At 46.5% G+C, this 17,723-nt stretch overlaps 1 protein-coding gene across 1 annotated transcript; it reads right to left on the bottom strand.

Moving 5' to 3' along the window:
• Positions 1-1,406: 1,406 nt before the first annotated feature.
• On the bottom strand, positions 1,407-17,080 carry LOC122543777 (uncharacterized). Its single transcript, XM_043682529.2, has 7 exons — positions 14,345-17,080; positions 6,270-6,477; positions 5,705-5,843; positions 5,309-5,378; positions 4,811-4,857; positions 4,229-4,287; positions 1,407-3,309 (listed from the first exon to the last, which is right to left on the bottom strand). The coding sequence occupies exons 1-7, from the start codon at positions 16,983-16,985 to the stop codon at positions 3,267-3,269; spliced, it is 3,207 nt and encodes a 1,068-aa protein (XP_043538464.2). The 5' UTR covers positions 16,986-17,080; the 3' UTR covers positions 1,407-3,266.
• Positions 17,081-17,723: the final 643 nt, after the last annotated feature.

Below are 17,723 nucleotides of genomic sequence, written 5' to 3'. Positions count from 1 at the left end.
AGGGTCAGTTAGTTCCTGATTTCATTACAGCTTTGGTTCAAAAATGGATAAAAGAACTGAATTCTTGAGGTGAGATGAGAATGTCAGCCCTTTACAGTAATGCCACACTTGAACAAGTATGGCATCAAGGAGACCTAACAACACTGGAGTTAAAGGGGAATCTGGGGAAAGGTTCTCCATTTGTTAGAACCATACCTGACACAAAAGGAAGGCGATTGTGGTTGGTGGAATTCAGCCATCTCAGGGTAGTGCCCTCTGCTCAACCAACTTCAGATGCTTCATCAATGACCTTCCCTCCATCATCAGGTCAGAAGTTGGATATTTCCCTATGATTGCACAACATTCAGCACCATTTACAACTCCTCAGATATTGAGGAGTCCATATCTAAATGCAACAAGACCTGGACAATATCCATGTTTGAGTTGACAAGTGGCAAGTTACATTTGCACCACACTACTACCAGACAATGACTAACTGCAATAGGATAATCTAAACATCATCCCTTTACATTCAATGACATGATCACCGAATTCCCCACTGCCAACATCTTGGGGCTTACCATTGACCTGAGACTGAACTGTCTACCATCTACAGGGCACAAGTCAGGAATGGTGATGAAATACGCTCCATGTGCCTAGATGGGTACAGCATTGACAACACTCAAAAAGCTTAATACCATCCAGATCAAAGCAATCCCCATTTTGGCACCCAATCTACCACTTTCAATGTTCACTCCATCCAAATCTCCGGTAATGGCAGTGTGTCCTACCCACAAGGCGCACCAAAGAGGCTCCTGAGACAGCACTTTCCAAACCCAGGAGTGCTACTTTCTTGAAGGACAAAGGCAGCAGAGGAACACCACCCCTGCAAGTTTCTCTTAGAGCCCCATACCATCCTTATGTGGAAATACATTAGCATTTTCTCAGTGTCAATGGGTCAAAATGCTAGAACTCCCTCAGAGCTTTGTGGATCTACCTCTAAATGAACCACAGCATTTCAAGAAGGCAGCTCACTAGATGGTAGTGGTTGCGGATTTGGAAGGTGCAGATTGAATGATAGTGATGGTGTGTGGGGGCTGGTTTGGCCACAATGGTTCCGGATTAGAATTAAGGGGTGAACATGGTAGGAACAGCATATAAATAAGGAGCAGCAGAAGGTGCATAAGCAAACTGGAGTGGAGTTATACAGAGTGGGATTGGTCCAGCGTCTACTTAACATCCAGTTAGTTTGGTTACTACTTACAATATGACTTGCCAAGACAATTCAGAAACCCCTGCTGGAACTATCTGCGCCACCCCCGGCTGAGAGACTGCAGCATTTGCACTTAGAGGAATATACCTCGATTTGTCAGAAATCACTAAGTAAAATTCAAAAGAAATCTTTTACACATAGACAGGAGACCATGTAAACAATAAGGATGTAATTTAATTATCAACTTCACAATAACATTTTTGCAGGAATTGTCTGATTCTCAACAGTTCCATCTAATCCTAACATACACAGATTTCCGAGCACTCAGTTATACTTCCCCTGTTCAATTCGCTCCCTCAAAAACACAATTGGCTCTAAAAAACCCGACCTTATGGTAACACTAGACAAACATTAAAACATCAGGTTTCAACTGCCCAAACAGTCCTGCGGTGGGTGGGAAGTTAGAGAATGGAAAGACAGAGGGAAGGTATAACTGCAGTTATAATGTTATCTCAGGCTGTGTGTAGCTACAGCAATGTCCTGACATGAATTCATGAAGGGCTTTAGCCAACAGATGGGGTGGCTAACCTCACCCTTAAGTATTTGTATGGATAAACCTAAGCTCAGTGAAGAGTGCTATAGCTCTCAATAATGGGCTATAGGTTTGCCAACACAGTGGCCAAACCCCTCGACTCATGATTTACATACCTCAGAAGCCAATTTCAACTTTTCACTTGGTCAAAAGCTGAATCCTGACATGGAAGTGGATTAATTCAGAGTTTTGGGCCAACAATGAAGGTGTTATGCCTTTGTGATGTGCGCTCTTGGTGCAGCACAGTAAGGGAGGGAAGTGAATCATAAACTACAAAGTTAAGCAATTAAAATTAAAAACAACCAGTTCAATGTCTAGGAGCTTGTTTAAGTACAATCAAAGCAATAGGAATTCTGTTTTTTTTTAAAAAGGTTGCAGGTTCTACTATGTCCACGCAAGCCCCCAATATAGGGCAGGCCTTTATTAGGTAGGGAGAGGACAATCGCACACCATGCAGTCCCACACCACTTCGCCCTCCAGTGTTCTATACAGAGTTACAACTGTGCGAGTACACAGAGTCAGAAAGAGGAGGACATGGGCTTAGTCCTGCTGTTATCTGCCCTGCCCTCCTAATGGGGCATATTCCAAAGATCATAGCTCCTCCCCTAAACACCCACCCGTCCTTCTGATCAATAGCTAGTGTACCTTGAGGTTAACCATTTTGTTGAGATTGCCATGCCATCCCTTGATGAAGTTTGCTGCAGGAATATCTCTTAATGAATGTCAATCTGTGGTTATCTCACACAATGGACCAAGCAGGCAAGTGGGGGATTGAAATGAGAACAGCACCACAGAGCGTAGTGTCCTTTTCAAACAGGACTCAAGGTCAGGGGGTGGGAGGGGGAAGGACAGTTACTTTTGCAAAGCCAGTACTGAAACCTGGTAGGGGGAATGGGGCAGATTGGCGTATATACACACACACACTAACTACAGACATACATCACTTACAATTCAGAAATTCATCCGTCACTTGCCTATTTCCTACTCCTCCCCCAGTTTCTCAAAGACTGTTCAGTTACAATGACAAATATTTTCACATGCACCCTCAATTATATACACAATTGGGGGAAGGAGATTGATTCTCTCTTGATCTCCACCCTGTTGTTGCTCAGTAATTTCTACAGCAGTTTACAGACAGTGTCTTTCAGAGAAGGGCAAAACAGAAAATATATATATTTATAATCTCATTGAAACAGAAGCAGCAGAAAGGAATGTGTCTTAAGCCAGTGATCAACAGACACACACAACATACTAGTGACCCCCTTGCTGGCTGAGATCGACCTGGGGGTAGAGGGTGAGGGTGTGGGGGAGGCAAGAACAAGTAGCAAATTCCTGGAAGCAGTCCACAACAGCAGGAATGGTGGCACACAGGCCCAAGCAGACAGACAGCAAGCATTTAGTTCCAATACAGAGTTTTAGTTTAGTAGCGAGGACAAAGGGAGGAGTGGCAATGGAGGGTGCTGAGCAGGGTCTCCCCTGCTGTTACTCGCTCTTTCGTTTTGCGCCTGGAAGCTTCTCTTGGATCCTGAGTATAGAGAAAGAGAGAGACACACACATTCACAGGTTAGCATTATCTGGAAAATTCGTCAGAACCAAAAGCACAAATGCACTATCTGGGGACTGAAAACACAAAATTATCTGAATGAACAACATACAAAGCGGAGGGCTGATTTTGCAAGAACAGATTTGTTCTTTGGAATAATGTGCATATCACAGAATCCCTACAGTGTGGAAGCAGGCCATTTGGCCCAGCGAGTTCACACCGAACCTCCAAATAGCATCCCACTCAGACCCACCCCCTTACGCTATCCCTGTAACCCTGCATTTCCCATAGCTAACCCACACTATGGACAATTTAGCTGGCAAATCCAATCTAACCTGCAAAACTTTGGACTGTGGGAGGAACCCGGAGCATCTGGTAGAAACCCATACATTCACAAGAGAGAATATGCAAACTCCACAGAGATAGTCACCCGAGGGTGGAATCAAACCCGGATCTCTCAGTGCCAACCGCTGTGCCACTGAGATATAGCGACAGATTGGGTGAGGGCTTTCAATTTAAAAAAAAGAGAAATGCTGAATATTCTGTGCCAAGAGTTGGGGTGAAGGCAGAGACCACAGCCTCAAAACTGAGACAGTGACATCTCTTCAAGGGAAGAGAGCTGTAGTTGTTAGAGAAGGGATTCAGATTCTTTGCCTGGACTTCACTCTAATACAGCCACGCACAGTGATCCCACATATTGAACAGAACCAGATACCAGAGAGTCAGGCTTGACTAGGAACACATTTGGCTTTGTCCCCTCAGTCCTCCCCATAAGTCAGATTCTAGGGACGGAGTGGAGGAGTAATCATTCATCTCCACCCACTGCTGGTACTTTCCTATATCCCCAGCTTGAACAAGTCCCCCCATAAGAAGCATTTCAGAGAATTTAAAAAATACTTACTTCCCAAAAGCACAGGTTGCCTGCTTCTGAACTAGTTCAATGTAATGATCAATCTGTGTCTGTATTAAAAAAAAACAAAGGAGTTACAGTTCCTCCTGAAATAACTTTCCAAATCACATCTCTGCTGATCTCAGGGGCAGTGACCACAGACAGATCCTAGTGAGCCCCACAGTCTGAAGCCAGCAACCCAAACACAACAGAATCCTCGCACTCACTCAGCCCCCAAGTCACATGCACCTTGAGATCCTGATTGAGACCCTGAAAGATTCAGCCCACCTTGTCCCATTACAGGTAAAATTGCCATAGTGCTACTACACCACAAGGCTGCTCTTTCATCAGACAGAGATGGTGAGTGGGTTTCAGGTGGTTGTTCCTTAATGGTCATTTGAGCTGGTGGGGGCAGGAATTGAACCCAAGCTTTTGGCATTTCCCTGTATTGCCAGCCATCCAGCCAACAGAGCTAACTGATTCCCCACCTGTCCCGCTATTCAACAGGACACACACAACAGTGTGCGAGGGAATAACCCCAGGGCGCACACACTGCCTACAGCAGCACCCCGCCTCCGCCCATCAAGAACCTACCTGGTAAGCTTGATAGATGATCGGGACGCTGAAGGTCAACAGTACAGCTAGACAGAGCAAAGGAGAGAAATAACCACAGTTAGAACAAGCTACAAATACACACAATGCTGACAGCTATCCGACGCAATGCACCAGTTCCAGTCTCTCCCATCTCATCCCATACCAGATCCCACCCAGCCCCAGGCAAACACCAAGTCTTCCCCCACCCACACAAAGGGTCTAAGCTCCTCCTGCCACCATGAGATCTCCCTCCCCTACCCACCCAAACTGGCTCTCTCCCAATCCACATCCTGAATATGCACCCCCTTACCCAAACCTCACCTACCCAATGTTCCACCCCACCCATATCCAGAACATGGCCCACCCCAAATCACCCCCAATCCCTGCACACGGTCTCACCCCTCCTCCACAACAATTCTCCAGCCCCGGGTTTCTCTTCCACAGGAAATGACTTTGTTCAGATTCACAACAATCAAACAGCCTGAGGCTATAACATACCCAGAATCAGGAGAGTCAACCCATTGAAGACAGCTCCAACGTAGGTCATCAGCCACATGAGAACTGCAAGCTGCGGACAGAACAGGCAAATGTCAGGCATAAGATGATGGAGTGCAAGCTTCCTAGACCCAGCTCAGTCCCAACCCCAGAAAACCTGCACCCACACCAGGGAAGGGGCAAGAGGGATTGACAGGGGAGACAGAGCGAGAGAGGGGAGAGAGAGAGAGAGAGAGAAGGGGCAGAGAGAATAAAGTGGGGGGGGGGGGGGGGGGGGGAGAAAAGGGAGCAGGTTGGAGGGAGAGGGGAAGAGAAAGAGGGAGAAGCCAGGTTTTATTGCAAATTCATCATGGCCTGTAATTAAAATCAGAGCCCAAACATTACAGTTCAGTCACCAACCTTCAGTGAATCCACTAGATCCTGGACCAGGAAGAGCTGCAGCAGATATTTCAGCACTCTGTTCAAGTGGGTGAAGCCAATGGTGCAGTATTTATGGAATGTTTCCGAAGACAAGGTGATATCCTGTTCCAGATAAGGCCTGAACAGAATGAAGACAGATCCTGTCACTGGCACAGCCTCAGTTTCAAGACAAATTCGACCTGCTGTTCCCCATCCAATTCAGACAGTTCCGTTTAATCACTGGCTGTTCTGAAGAGCAGGCCAGTTGCGGGGGCACGGTGGGGGGGGGGGAAGAAAATCAATGTAATCCGGCTCCAGCACCCTGAACCATCAAACAAGACAGGGATGCCTCTCTGAGTCCTCCATACAATCTGCAAGACGATGTCTCTGGATGGAACCACACACTGCCCAAAGACTATGAAATATTTGTGAATCTTCCACACATGCTATTCCCCACCCCACCCTCAACCGCAACCCCAACCTCAGGGGAGGAACTGGAGGGGGATAGGCAGTGGAAATGATCAAATAGACATTCACGCTCCAAAAACCATTTCAGCAATCTTACTTGAAGGGATTTCCATCGTTGGTTTTCTGCACAGCCTGTACCACGGACTTGTAGATGCGGAAACTGATGGTGACGGACAACAAAGCCAGCACAAGATAGGCCAACACACTGACCACACTAAACACTGCCAGCGAGACCAACAAGGTCAGAATGGATCCAAACACAACCCCTGTCTTCTTAGGATCACGCCAGTAGATCAAATCCTTCACTGTAGAGGGAGAGAGAGAAAAACTATATTCATCAGGAACCATGGCAGGTACATTCCTAGTGCACCCTTGGTCTCTCCCCAAGGCACACCTAGAGCTGCTGTGGAAGGAGTGGAAGGTGGTGCATGGGTGTGAAATGAACAACCTTGGATGTGTCAATTAATCTAAAAGCACTCAGTCTCTTGCCCCACTCACACCCTGCCTAGCCCTACGCACCTCCCTATGAAGCATTTACTCGCCCAAATCAAAGTGGGAGACACCCCACAGTCTCATCCATCCACACACCATTAAGCTTGGGACACCCCCTGATAAAGGACTGAACCAACCTGACGCTGAAGCCAGGTACTCAAGTGACGGCCCTGTCCCCACCCCAGTGATCATTGGGATGAGGTGACCTCTCTCAATGGGAATATGCTGGTGCAGGTAGAACAGTGAGTCTCCAGGGGCCATAGATAACATGTGGGAGCTACATTCGGTGTGAACACTAAGTGAGGCTGCAAGCAGCAGTACTGTCATCACCAGCACGTGGACAGATAGGCAATAAACACAATGAGTTGTGTGTCAGAGCTGGAAATGTGTTGCTAGAAAAGCGCAGCAGGTCAGGCAGCATCCAGGGAACAGGAGAATCGACGTTTCGGGCATAAGCCCTTCTTCAGGAATGAGGAAAGTTTGTCCAGCAGGCTAAGATAAAAGGTAGGGAGGAGGGACTTCGGGGAGGGGCGTTGGAATTGCGATAGGTGGAGCGAGGTCAAGGTGAGGGTGATAGGTCAGACTGGGGTGGGGGCGGAGAGGTCAGGAAGAAGATTGCAGGTTAGGAAGGCGGTGCTGAATTTGATGGATTTGACTGAGACAGGGTGGGGGGAGGGGAAATGAGGAAACTGGTGAAATCCGAGTTCATCCCTTGTTGTGTGTCAGAGACCTGGCAGCCACAATACAGGTATTGGGACAATCAAACACTTTCAGTGGCTAGAGGGAGGGCACAAGTGAGAGCAAGAGAAAGAGAAAAAAAAAGGAGGGGGGGGGGAAAAAGGAGAGGGCAAGGGGGGCGGAAGGAGAGGGCGAAGGTGTGGGGTGAGAGAGAGCGGGGCAAACAGAAAGAGAGGTTGAGAAATAGAGGATGAGAAAAAAAAGAGCGAGAGACACACACACATACAAATGACCAGCAGCCTAGGGAGTCCCCATGAGCTGTTCAGCCACGCAGCCAATATCATCCATCCTTCCCCTCTCTGGTAATCCCTGTAAAAATGAATACTTATTTATTGAAGGCATTAACATCATATCCCATACTGCCACAGTCACACCTGGGGAATAGAGGAGCAGGAGACAGAGGGAAAATAAGGAGAGTCGTCAGAATGCATCAAAGCTGTTACTGATTCAGAGCTGAGAGAGTGAAGCAGCTGACTGGATTACAGAGCAATGACCTAATCTACTCTTTGTACACAAACAACTCATTCACACAGATTGTACAAACAAGATTACTGACACAATCCAAATCAGTCCCCAACATAACCTTCTTCAAATCAGAGCCAGTGAAAATAAGAAACCATGCCTCAAGGGCAAACTGTAGACCATTCAGCCCATCAAGTCCGCTCCCCCACTGAATGTGATCTGATAATCCTCAATGCCACTTTCCTGCCTTTTCCCCATAACCCTTCATTCCCTTACTAATTAAAAATCTGTCTCTCTCAACCCTGATATACTTACACGGCAGCCCTCTGCAGTGAACAATTCCACAGATTGCTAGCCTCAAAGAAGCTTGGTCTTAAAAGGGTGACCTCTTACTCAGATTGTAAACCCATCCAAAAGGGGAAACAACCTCTTTGCAGCTACATTATCAAGTCTTCTAAGAATCCTGAATATCTTTAATTCTTATAACTTCAGTGAGTACACACAAACCATTCAGTCTCCTTCCACACCCGGGATCAGCCAAGTGAACCTTCTGTGGACTGTCTCCAATACTAGCGTATCTTTCTTATTATAAGGGGATGAAAACTGTTCACAATATTCCAGCTGAGACCTGACTAGTGCCTTGTATAGTTTAAGCAAAAACTCCCTAATTTTACGTTCCATTTGAAATAAATGCCAACATTTGCCTTCTCTATTACCCAATGAACTTGGATACTCACTTTTTGTGATTCATGAATGAAGACTCCCCACATCCCTCTGTTCTGCTGCTTGCTGCAGTTTTTTTCCATTTAAATAATACTCAGCTTTTGTATTCTTCCTGCCAAAGTGCAGAACCTCACAGCTTCCCACATTATATTCCATCTGTCAAGTTTTACCACTCACTCAACCAGTCTGTATCCCTCTGCAGACTTGGTGTCATCCTCAGCACTTGACTTCCCATCTATTTTTGTCATCCACAAGCTCAATTACAGCATATTCCGTTTCTTCAAAGTCATCAACAGATATTGTCAATAATTACGGCCTCAGCTCTACTAGTTACAGGTTGAAATCCTGAAAATGGATGCCACATTCCAACACTTAGTCTTCATTAGCTAATCCTCTATCCATGCTAAACACTACCCTCATGGGCTCTTGTCTTATTAGATCGCTGTATGTGCAGTACCTCAGGGGGAGGTGATGGACTAATGGCATTATCGCTGGACTGTTAATCCAGAGACCCAGGTCATGTACTGGAGACCCGGGTTTGAATCCTGCCAAGGCAGATGGTGGAATTTGAATTCAATAAAAATATCTGGAATTAGGATCTAAAGGTGGCCATGGATCCAGTATTGAAAAAACCCCATCTGGTTCACTAATGTCATTTAGGGAAGGAAACTGCCATCCTTACCCGATCTGGTCTACATGTCACTCCAAACACACAGCAATGTGTTTAACTCTTAACTGCCCTCTGGGCAATTAGGGATGGACAATAAACGCTGGTCTGCCAGTGACATCCACATCCCATGAATGAATTAAAACTAAATCCTTATCAGATGCCTTTTGGAAGTCCAACATATTTCATTTACTGCTTCCCCTTTATCTATCCTGATTATTACAGTTCTTTGAACAGATAGCAAACTTGTCAGACATGGTTTCCCCCTCATGAAGTCATGCTGTCTTTGCTCTATCACATTACCCATTTCCAAATGCTCTGCTGTGAACATTCTTTCTAGACCCTGACTCTGACCTTCCATGCCCAGGGATTGTTGTGTTGAAGAAGGGCTTTTCCTGATGAAGGGCTTTTGCCTGAAATATCGGTTTTACTGCTCCTCGGATGCTGCCTGAACTGCTGTGCTCTTCCAGCACCACTCTAATCCAGAATCTGGTTTCCAGCATCTGCAGTCATTGTTTTTACCTTGTTGTGTTGACACCATTCGCAGCATTGGTATCTGAGTCAGATCTCAGAGATTGTCACAAAAGAAAATAAAGTTTGTAGGAACACTGTGCACTATTACCTCCTTTAGAATACAGTCTAATGTTTTCCCAATGACAGAAGTTAAGGTAATGAGCAAGTTACTTCGGCTGTCTCTTTCATCTTTTAGAATAAAAAGGTTTTAGTATTCTTTAATATGCTGGGCTGCATCCAAACAGGTCTGGGGGGGGGGGGGGGGTGGATTTCTCAGTCTTTAGCACCATTCAGTCACTTTCCCCCAGCAGTGATAGTACTGTGTGTGTGTGGGGTGTGAGAAGGGGGTGGGTGGGGTCGTCAGATTAACGACAGCAATTATGGGATATTTATGGGGGTGCACAGGGGAGAATGCCCCAGAGGAATCCACAATGCATATGCAAAGTCCAGGCTTGGGAATAAGCTAGGGTAAGGACAACACAAGAACTCGGAGCAGGAGTAGGCGATATGGCCCGTCGAGCCTGCTCCGCCATTCAATAAGATCATGGCTGATTTCTTTGTGGACTCAGCTCCACTTACCTGCCCTCTTACCATAACTCTTCATTCCTTTACTGTTCAAAAATCTAACTTTGCTTTAAAAACATTTAAATGAGGTAGCCTCAACTGCTTCACTGGGCAGGGAATTCCATAGATTCACAACACTTTGGGTGAAGAGGTTCCTCCTCAACTCAGTCAGAAATCTGTTCCCCTGTATTTTGAGGCTATGCCCCCTAGTTCTAGTTTCACCCACCAGTGGGAACAACCTCCCTGCTTATCTATTCCCTTCATAATTTTATATGTTTCTATAAGATTTCCAACACCCCACTCTCCATTCTTCTAAATTCCACTGAGTAAACATTCTTCATTCATCTTGATTCACTAGGATAAATCACTGCATGAAAATTCCACTCTGAAATTAACCACTAAACCCATAGCATGATACAGTCACAAAGAACAGAGACACCCTCATGACCTCATCTTTCATCAAGCAGTTAGTTTTACAGTATACTGCACATATACAATACACCCCACCTCCATTATAAATTCCTGCCTGTTCATTTATAACAACTGTCAACAGACACACTGTAATGACTCAATCCCTACCTGACGAGACTATCCCACGAGGAGACTAGGTCTGGATTCTCCAGAGTTTCGAAGAACGAGAGGTAATCTCATTGTAACATGCACAACTCTTAAAGGGCTCAACAAATTGGAAGTAGACAGGACCTTGGAATCCCTACAGTACAGAAAAAGGCCATGCGGCTCATTGAGTCTACCCTCCAAACATCTGTTTTCCCCAGCCTGGGAGGAGGGAGCAGCAGCTAGAAGCTGGGACGATTTCAGGGAAAGGGCAGACCATTCAGGACAGAGATAAGGAGGAATCCCTTCACTCAGAGGATGGTGAATCTTTGTGGATTTCTATACCCCAGAGGCTTTGGATACTCTATCACTGGGCAGGTTCACGAATTCACAGATTTCTAAATGACAAAGACACCAAAGCAAATGGGGTAGGACAGAAATATGGTGTTGAGGTGGAAGGTTATTCATGATCTGGTTGAATGATAGAACAGGCCTAAGGGGCAGAATGGCCTACTCCTGGTCTTTATTTTTTGTATTCCAGTTTGGGAGTGGGGTGGGAGAACAACCATTGAACAACCAATAAGGGAGGAGATGTAATTACAACATAACATGTTTACAGGAGGACGTTTCTGCTACTAATGTGAACATTGAACCTACTCGTTTAAAACTCAGGATCAAGTCTGGAGTTAATAACATCCCCAGTTCCTGGTCCAGTTTTCCTCCACTCTCTCATTGCAACTCAGTGTGGGCAGCACACTGGTTAGCACTGCTGCCACACAGTGCCATGGACCCGGTTTGATTCCAGCCTCAAGCGACTCTGTGTGGAGTTTGCACATTCTCCCGGTGTCTGCGTGTTTCCTCCGGGTGCTCCAATTTCTTCCCACAATCCAAAGACGTGCAGGTTAGGTGAATTGACCATGCTAAATTTCCCTAAGTGTTCATAGATGTGTAGGTTAGGTGCATTAGTCAGGGGTAAATATAGGGTAGGGGAATGGGTCTGAGTGGGTTTCTCTTCAGAGGCTCAGTGTGGACTTGTTGGGCCAAAGGGCCTGTTTCCACGCTGCAGAGATTCTATGATGACAAGGATTGTGTTTAAATTTGGCCTCAACAACTCACCACATGGGACACTGATTATTCTGCATGTCCCACTGTCATAATCCTCAGTAACACTTTCTGAATGTTTAAGCATTCGATCTGCCAATATAAACATTCAAAATAGAAGCATGTAAACCATTCCCTGTCACGGGGTAGCGGAAGTCTATAGCCAGCAGGCAGCAAAGTTGAGTAAGTCTCAGGCATCGCAGACAAGGAATAAAGAGCTCTTCTATTCATGGAATGTCTGTGAACAACATGCAGAAAACTTACTAAAGAACATTTTAAAAATTAGCCCCTTGCCCCCATTCTATAACAAATTTGAGGGCCGGGGTGAAGCAATAGGGGTGACTGCAAAGTGCAGAGGAGTGTGGGCGGTAGCAGAAACAAACAGAATGTTGGAGAAACTCGGCAGGTCTGACTTCATCAATGGAGAGAGAAATAGTTCAGATTTCGATTCTGGTCTGACTCTTCTTCAGTTCTACTGTAGAAGAAACATATTTTGAGGATCTTGTTTGAGGAACGGGGGAACATAACCCCTTCAACACCTCTCCTTTCCCCACAACTTGCAAAAGATCCTCTCACCTGACATGGGAGCAGGTCGATCCCAGTCTCACCAAAAAACTTGACTGCATCTTCCAGGCTAACACTCCCAGCGCAGTGCTGTGGCAGTGCTACGCTGGCTACAGAGACACTGCCATTCAGAGTCCAAAGTGTTATTGACAGAAGAGCAGGACAGTTCTGGTTGGAGTTAATATTTAATCCTCACTCAACATCACTCAAATTGATGATCTGACCAGTCTCGTATGCTGTGTCTGGGATCTTGCTGTGCACTACTTCGGAGGCAATGGTTTAGTGATATCATTAATCCAGAAACTCAGTTAATGCATTTGGAACCTGGATTCAAATCCCATTATGGCAGATGCTGGGATTTGAACTGAATAAAGAATCGAGAATTAAGAGTCTACTGATGACCACGGAAACTATTGTTGATTGTCAGAATAACCATCTGGGTCACTAATATCCTTCAGTGAAAGGAATCTGCCATTCTTACCTGGTCTGGCCTATATGTGACTCCAGATCCACAACAACGTGGGTGACATAATTACCCACTGGACAATTAGGGATGGGCATTAAATGCTGGCCTAGCCAGAGATGCACCCATCTAGTGAGCCTCTACTTTGCAGCAACATAAACAATAAGGGGAAGCAATGACCTAGGTGGTTTTATAACTAAGCTATTAACCCAGAGTGTCGGGCAATATCCCAGAGACTTGGGTTTGAATCCTGCCATTGCGGATGTTGGAGATTGAATTAAATAAATGGTGCAGAGGGCACTGAATGAGGGAGGTAAAATCAACGAAACTAGAACTGGCCAATAGCAGAACCAAAGTGTATTCTGCTCCATCAGTCACTCAGAACAGGAATGGTCAACCGGTTTACAAACATTTCCCATCCAAAATCTAACTCAACTCCAGATAAATCCAATGACCCAGTCACCACTACCTCCTGCAGAACACTAATCACCCTCTGACACAGGACATTTGTCCACATCTGTCCTCAATGAGAGTGTCCTTTCCCTCAAACTTCCTCTGGCCTCCACACTCCTCCCTATCTCTGTAACCTCCTCCAGCCCATCACCCCTCCTATCAGTTCCAGCCTATCCTCTAGATATTCAGCCTGTCCAAACCCTCCAGCCTCTTTTACCTTTTAATGAGATCACCTCTCATTCTTGTTTTTAATATCTAGGAGTGTTACCACCCACAACCAAATGACCTTCCCACCACCAACTCACCACGAGTTATGCCATCATCAAAAGCGAGGACTGGGAGTAGGGAGAACGAGAACCTCTCAGCCTTCTAATCTCCAGGAGACCAGGAGGGGGAGGGAGAGATGCAGAGAGGTTTAGGGAGGGAATTCCCAAGTTTGGGCTCCAGGTGCCTGAAGACACAACCTCCAATGGTGGAGCAATGGGAACTGGGGGATGCTGGAGAGGCAAGAACCGGAGGTAGTGACAGAGATCGGAAGGGGTTGTAGGGGCTGGAGGAGGACACAGAGATAGGGAGAATATATAGGGGCTGGCGGAGGTCATAGAGATAGGGAGGAGTGTGGGGTATTGTAGTAAGTGAGAGAGATAGGGAGGGTCAGGGCCGCAGAGGGATTTGAACATGGGGTGAGAATCTAAACAAATAAACTAACAGGATCTCACACACCTTGAGGCTGTTGATGGGGATTCACACAGACAGACTTCAGCAGACAGACAGCTCAGTGCACGTAGGTCAGATTTATGAAGGTGATGACAAATGGGTTAAAAGACAATGGGTGCAGTTAATCAAATGAGGAAGGTACAGAGAGCAAAGCTTTTACCTGCCATTTTACTCAGCCTATCAGAAGCTGCCCCACCAACAGGCCTTTCCATCTGCACAGGCTCCAAGACAGTTTGTGGTTTCAGCTCTGGTCTCACTTTGGAATCACTGGGAGGGGCCATGTCCACGAGGGGCTGGGCCAGACAAAGGGCTGTGCCTTTGACTATTCCCGTTTTCTTGATGGCAGGGTTTTGCTGGGGGGTTAGTTTGCTCAGTGCCTGGGGAGTTGTGGTTAACTGGGGCTGGGCTCTGTCACCAGACCCTAATAAGCTCTGTCCATCTTTGGCTCTTAGATCATTCTGTGTGTCCCTCCTTCCTGAAGGGCTGGGTTTGGTGACTTCCTGCCTCATGGCTGGTTGTTGGACTCCAGTCAATTCCACTGAAGATGGTGACATGGAATCTGAAGCCTTGGCTGCTCCCTCACCTGCTCCCTCCTGGGCCCTCACTGCTCCTGTGGCAACTCCCTCTGGCGCCTTTGCTGGTCCCTCGGTCGCTCCCTCCAGGGTCCTCTCTGTTCCCTCGGTCGCTCCCTCCAGGGCCCCTCCTGGTCCAGAGGTTGATTTGACAATGAGTGAAGGGGTTTCAATGACTATGGGTGTGGATTTGACAATGATTGATTGGGGTGGAGCTGTTGCCACTGGGGCAGGCTGCATTCCTCCGAGAACGTGGCCCCTTTGCGATATTGCTGATCTCCAGATCATCTCTTGTAAAGGAGAAGGTCCTTCCACCATAGAAAGCTCTTCAGTATCAGCACCGTCAACGGAGACAGGAGAGTCTGCTGACAGCTGAGTGGTGGCAGGATCAGTTGGAGACAGGCCAGGTGGGTGCCAGTGTGATTGGTCCACATGAGATAAGGTTGACAAGATCGGAGAACTGGATCTTGGCTCACATTTGCTAGTTCCTTCCTCTGTAGACATATGCATATCTAATTGGTGACTGGCAGCTGCAGATGGGAAAGGCGAAACACCAGTATCTGAAGGTACCACTTCTTGTGAAGTTATTGGTATTTGCTCCAGCACAATGTCTCCACTGTGACCAAGCCCAGGTGAAGCTCCAGGCAGTATTGGACTTTCTGCTGGATGGTCTTTGGTTTCTGCAGACTGTGTTCTATCTCCTCCAGGGCCTGTGGATTGAAGATTCACAGACTCTCTCTGTCTGTCACTCAGCACCTGCTCTCTGCTTTCCCTAACATTTAATACTGGAGCACAAACCAGTTTCTCAGTGGTGCCTATATCACCCGATTTCTCCTTCCTATACAGTAGGGTCCCCACTGGACCGGATTTGACATCTTCAATAACAGTGTCATCCGATTCTCCGGAACTATCTGCCTCTGCAGTCTCCAATCTCGCAGACAGAACATGGTCAAGGGCAGTGGTTCCTTCAAGTGTTGGACATTGCGAGCTGCCCCAGCTTAAAGTTGGATCTTCAGGGAGTTGGCAAGTTTCTTTACTGGGGAAAATCTCCTTTGCTTCTTTCTTCAAAGGCTGTGGCTCATTCATTGGGTCTCTGGATGGTACCTCTGCTAAGGGCTCACTGCTCCTACTTACAGGGTCAATCGGACACCTATGTCCAACATCAGGCAGAATCTTGATGCCTGCACTGGTGGATGTAGGTATTTGCACTGAAGGGTTCACAGCCTCATCTGGGGTAATCTTGATCAACGAATAAGGAGAGAGTCCATCAGTTCCAGGGCCACGTGCTGGCTGAAATATCCTCTCAGAAAGATCCAGGTCCATTTCAAGACCGCAGACTACCTTTCTTTTATCAAACGGCCGAGACACTGGGTCTCCAGAAATCAAATCCTGTGGTCTACTCATTGATCCACATACAGAAGGGTGAAAGCTTTTGGAAGCTATGTCTGTGGACATCCCACCTCCTGTGGTGGCATTTGGCCTGAAGACACCTTCTGCAATGTTGCTTTGTCCATCAGGAATCTCCTGCTGGTCACCCACTCGAGGGCAGTGCAAAGCCTGTGGAAGGTCTCCTGTCTTCAAATCAGACTTTGGTTCAATGGCAGCAACTGTTTCGGCTTTGTTTTTGGACACTGCTTCACTCAATGGATCAGTCTTAATCCCTCCTGTGTTTGGGAGAGGCTTCTGAGGCAGGTTCAGATTCACTCTGCGCTCATCCACAATGAACGATGACTTTGGTGTCTCTTCAGCACAAGGTCCCTTCTCTTGCATTTCAGCAAGGACCTCGAAAGGAGAGTCAGGACTAATTCTTTCCAATGAATCTTCTTCTTGTGAAGAATCAATTGAAGAAGGATCACTTTTTGCTGGCTCCTCTGGAGCATGCACTGCCCCAGTCCCATGGTGAACTCTTTCAATTTGACAAACCTCCACTGCTTCCGATACTCGTTGAGACTCCTGCTTCCCAAACACCAGCTCGGGTTGGCTCATCCAACTGTAGTTATTGAAGACACTTCCTCCAGGCTGAGAGCCCCTGAAGGTTGTGTCATTTACAGAATCATTCCCATAGAGGTTGCTCATTCCCTGAGTGACTGCAGATCCAAAACATTCCTTCTCAGTATCTGACAGAGCAGTCTTCTTCAACGAAGGGATCAAGGCAGAAGATCCACCTTGACCTGACAGCATGTCAGATGTCACAACAGAGCCAAGGGCAGAAGGTTGGAAAGACCCCATCGACTCAGAAACGCTCACACAGCTCGGCTGTTGTGCAGACAGACTGTGACCAGAGAGGAGCGTTTGGAGTTGCAATCTCTCTGTGAGCAGACAGCAAGAGAAATTCAGAAAACCATAAAAACCAGACAAACCAGTCTCACAGCATGCAATGCTATGTGGATGCAAGGGTAACAGAAACGATCTCAGCAGCCATGCATGGAAGGAGACTTGCCTCACAAATAATCAGCAACAGCAATGCAGCACCAAGCAAAATGCACTCCTCACCAACCCCCTCCTTACGAGATGGAGTGGTTAGGAAGAAAAATGGCAAACAAAGAGGGAACAGAAAACTCAACATAAACATATGACAACATCTGCAGCCAGTAATAGGCATAAAGACTACAACTCAAAGAGAAAAGGATAGGTCTTATTGGATAATCTTCTGCCTTTAGAAAGAGCATTGTCACTACTGAATAAATACATTTAACTTCACCTTCTGAACCCCACTCCCTCCCACAATCCCACACCTCAACCAGAGATGCTAGAACATTACATTGAGACACCAGGATAAAGACAATTCCCCTCGAAAGGGCCCTATTAATTATCGCAATAGACAAAAAAAAATAAAGCCAAGCAATTCGGAGTCTAGGAACTGACTCCTCAAACTCAATGACAATTATTTTCATGCGTAGGTTCGCGATCAGTGTTTAATTTGATCTGAGGGAGGTTATAGTGAACTTATATAGGACACTGGTTAGA

The sequence above is a fragment of the Chiloscyllium plagiosum genome, unplaced genomic scaffold (assembly GCF_037043375.1).
Source record: "Chiloscyllium plagiosum isolate Xiang-an unplaced genomic scaffold, Cpla_swu_hap1 HiC_scaffold_46, whole genome shotgun sequence".
In the NCBI taxonomy this organism is placed as follows: domain Eukaryota; kingdom Metazoa; phylum Chordata; class Chondrichthyes; order Orectolobiformes; family Hemiscylliidae; genus Chiloscyllium; species Chiloscyllium plagiosum.
Note: the sequence above shows the minus strand (reverse complement) of the source record. Positions and strands in the feature narration are given on the sequence as shown.

Coding starts and splice junctions, on each gene's coding strand:
- LOC122543777 (XM_043682529.2), bottom strand. CDS start 16,985: ATGGGGTCTTTCCAACCTTCTGCCCTTGGCTCTGTTGTGACATCTGAC. Junction 4,288..4,810: donor TCATCTATCAAGCTTACCAG/GTAGGTTCTTGA, acceptor TTTTTAATACAG/ACACAGATTGATCATTACAT. Junction 3,310..4,228: donor GCAACCTGTGCTTTTGGGAA/GTAAGTATTTTT, acceptor CTCTATACTCAG/GATCCAAGAGAAGCTTCCAG.